The following is a 3,991-nucleotide window of genomic DNA, read 5'->3' on the forward strand; positions in this document are numbered from 1 at the left end:
TGATAAAATCCATCTGATGCTCTAGGCCAGAGGTTCTACACGTTGATAGATTTCTTGTGAAGCACTGAGGACCAACAGCCCTCCTGCACTGTACAAGGTCCTGCAACATATTTCTATTTACAACCCTTACCCTGCTTTCCTTTTGTTCTATCTACTCATTGTCCTTCTCTCTCTCCCTCCTGTTTTTAACTCCTTCTGAGCTTTGTTCAATCTTGTTCTTTCTTCTTAGCTGCTCTTCCTAATGGCCTTCATTTACTAGGATACTACAAAGTCAGGACCACTTTAGTGACATATTCTGCCACAGTCTGATATCCACCCTCTGAGCTGAAGTGTTTGTGCCTTTGGATCTCTTGCCTCAGAAGACAAAAGCTGGGAAGACCTGTTGAAAGAATTTGTCCGAACAAGACTTTTTGCATGTCAAGTGTGCAAAATGATATTTTGACTGTAGGGAAGTAGGGCACTAGAGACAGAACACTGGCAGGTTGGATCTGTTGTCTGATACGCAATCCAGTGAAAGTCTTAGACAGAAACAAATCTTTAGATGCATCTGTTTAGGGTAGAAGACTAAATATGAAGGAAATCAGTCATCAACATCTGCATCTCATTCATTCTTGCCTAAGTGATAGTAAGAAGGCCGTCTTCAATGATATATATATATATAGCAGTAAACAGGCAACACTAGGCTTTAACAGTGGCCCCAGCAGTGACATAAGCAGCAGGTTAAGGTACAGAAAATAGGATATCCTACTAGACAAATGAAGGAAGCAGACAACCAGTGGGAAAGATGGAATAACCCTACAGGAGGGAGTCAAATGAACCTGAAGTGAGGTAAAGGATATGTTGCCATACTTGAGCTGTAGTCCAATACAGCTGTGATGAAAGCTTATAGAGGGGAATTAAGCATCACCCAACATCAGATCAAAGTCTTGTTAAGTTAGGTACACCTTTTCCACTGCAGATGAGACCATTCTTGCCTAGAGACTCTCACTGAGAGCTGTCCAACATATATGTTCTGAACCACAGAGTGAGTAAGCAGGAGAGAGTCAGGGAGCACCAGGAATGATCCACCAAACTGGAATCCAAAGCTTCTGGAGATAAACCTTGGGTCCAAAACTATCTTTGAAATCACGTCTGTGGTCAGTCCAAGAGAGCAGGTAGAACCATGAACTTTTTCAGAAAGAAGGGAAGTTCACTTGATACAACCTCTATATGACCTGTGTGCTTCAAGCTCTTAGCACAGAAGAGGTGAGTGGCCTCACTGAAGGAGTCTAGCAGTCTTACATCCTGGGATTAGAGATCCAGGAGGAAAACCTAGATCATGGTCTCATGTTTCTTTCTAGCCTACAAGGCATACAAGTTACAAAGGGAGCATTTCCCAAAATGAGATTCCCCAAGGCAATAAAATTCAGTTCACTGAAAAACAATTCAGTTCACCATCCAAGGCAAAGCACTGTTGCAAAATGAATATAGAGTAAATCCTAGAGGCCTGGGGGAAGTTATGATGGCATGCAAAGATGGGGAAAAATATGTTTTTCACAGAAAAGGTGGCTTTGCCAATATGGTGCAGATTTGAGAAGAAAAAATAAGAAGGAAGAAAGGAAAAATAAGAAGGGAGAGTAGCACTGAAATGGCAAGGGAAAACCCAACAAGGGAAAAAGAATAAAAATAAGAATATACTTGAGGAGTATGTAAGGTGAAATGAAATAAAACTATGGTTGGATGCAAAGACAGATAGTTGAGAGGAAAAGTTATTTATCTCAGGCCAAGTCAGATGAGAGAAACTGAGATGCAGGAAGTGCATGCTATACTGGTACTGCTACCGCTACGGTAAGACAGTTTGAGGTTAAACACTTGAAGTGTATGCACATCCACAGTGAGATTACACATAGAAGAACACAACCCCACCTTTACTGATATGCACCCTGGCATTCCTACATCCATTTAAAAGAATCATTAACAATATGTAGTTAATGCCATGTTTAATAGCTTGATTAAGACAGATAGAAATTTTATCCTGTATTTTTGTGCAAGAATCCTTCATACATACAAAGAACAAAATCTTTATTTTCTTTTTTTTAATTTTTTACAGCATAAAAAATGTAGACCAGTGGTTCCCAATCTGTGGTGCATGTACTGCCAGTGGTATGCAAACCACCTGTCAGTGGTACACATTAACAGATTATTATAATTACTTTATATGACAAAAATTTGCTGGTGGCACTGAAGGTTATATCATTTTAAACTGGTGGTGCACAATCAGTCAGAGTTTGGGAACTGCTTGTGTAGATGGTAGCTACAGCAAGAGTTACATTTCAAGTTTCATTGAGATTTATACTACAGCCTAATACCTAACTGAAAATTTTTAATGGCACAGCTTTCCACATCTACTCCAAGGTATTAACTTTATAAAACACTTTACTCTTGATTGCATTGATTCAGGAATGAAAAAGACTATGCACGTACCTGGAATATGCACTTACCCAAACTTAATGTAAGCAGACAATGTGTGCTCAGTTAATATACACCCATTTAATAATTATTAAACAGCCTGTTAGAAAAATGGATGCAGAAAATTAAATATATAAGAAAGTTGTGCTCCACTGTGGTCTGACACTTACCACACTCACCTGGTTTGAGATCTAAAGCAGCAAGAGATTCTGAATGTAAGAAATACAAGGTTGGACTAACAGTAAACAACACATAGTTGTCATGGCGTTCATCCAAGATTATGAGAACCAAATCGCCAACCTGAAAACTGGATAAAAAGAATAACTTTATCTGCAAATTTTAAACAAATAATAATTACAAAAACAACCTCATATTTTACAAAAGTATTTAATGTTGTTCAGCAAGTTTAAATTAAGATAGTTGCACTGATATACAGCAGCATGTGCTGTACAACACTATATAATGCCAGTTAATTTAAATTTAATATTTTGTTATGGCATTATACATTACTTATTCTTTTAAAAAATGCATTTTTTGTTCGTTCCAGTCCTCAGAAGTTGCACTTTTTTCTGCAAAAGGTGGTATGTACAGTGTAAACTGTGGGTACGCATATAAAGAAAAAAAAAAACCCCCAAAAGCTGATACTCATCTTTTGAAGTTCTACAAGGTACATGCCCTAAGCATAAAAACCAACTACAAGAAAAGTTCTCTTTGAACAAACTGTTCTCATTATTGTAGCAATGCTTTTGACATCACTATTGGTAATATTTTCATAGCTTCTGGGTAGGAATTCATACCAGAATAAAATCTAACACCAACTCTTAAACTCTGAATTAGTTTTTTTACTTTAAGTACAAACAAAAATATTACTGGATTTAAAATGAGTGTCTATTTGTGAAAAGTAGAAAAAACAAAGAAAACCGAAGTAATAAGATTTTTTCTTGTATTGTTCTAATTGCTTGAGATACTTTGGAACAAAAATTAGATGGTATTGTAGTTCTTAAAATCTATCAAGCAGTGCATATACTGATATAATATGTTAAACTAAGATTTAATTCTAGCTTTACATTAAAAAAACAGGTATTGTTTCCTGTGACAACTTCCCTGCAGTAAATACATATGGTAAAAATAGCTAAAGTATAAGGCGGACTAGATCCTTTAAAGTTTGAGAGCCCACTGGGCACCGACGGACATGAACTCCCTCCTCCACCCTCCAGAAAACCTATTCATGCTGTATCAGAAGCAGCAGCATGTTACTTTAACCAAGCTCTGCAGTATCTATATAGATAAGGTGCTTCAGATGGGCTTTTTGGCACTTTTAACTAACGATGATTCAATTAGCTATTAGATACAAGCACCAAAAATGGCCCACTAAATGCCCATGTCTACAGACATTGGGAAAGCCAGGTGCAACTAAGGTGCTGCCTCTTCTGGGCATGTGCTAGGCTTGGCATGTTAGTGCACTGAGTTTAAAGTGTCACTTTTTCCCACATCTGCAAGCAGCCATTGTGCCTAGCTCAACATGTATATATTTACTCCTGCT

The 3,991-nt window shown here is 37.6% G+C and overlaps 1 protein-coding gene across 8 annotated transcripts in view; it reads right to left on the bottom strand.

Moving 5' to 3' along the window:
- The window catches only part of RB1CC1 (RB1 inducible coiled-coil 1), a 126,171-nt gene that overhangs the window by 5,722 nt on the left and 116,458 nt on the right, over positions 1–3,991 (bottom strand). For 6 of the 8 annotated variants that reach the window (XM_025204508.1, XM_025204507.1, XM_025204505.1 and 3 more), the window contains one exon: positions 2,619–2,755. In XM_025204508.1, the coding sequence (XP_025060293.1) occupies positions 2,619–2,755 (137 nt within the window). The remainder of the gene's footprint in view (positions 1–2,618; positions 2,756–3,991) is intronic. The other 2 variants (XM_025204506.1, XM_006023856.3) reach the window with 1 other exon arrangement.

The sequence above is a fragment of the Alligator sinensis genome, unplaced genomic scaffold, assembly GCF_000455745.1.
Source record: "Alligator sinensis unplaced genomic scaffold, ASM45574v1 scaffold612_2, whole genome shotgun sequence".
In the NCBI taxonomy this organism is placed as follows: Eukaryota; Metazoa; Chordata; order Crocodylia; family Alligatoridae; genus Alligator; species Alligator sinensis.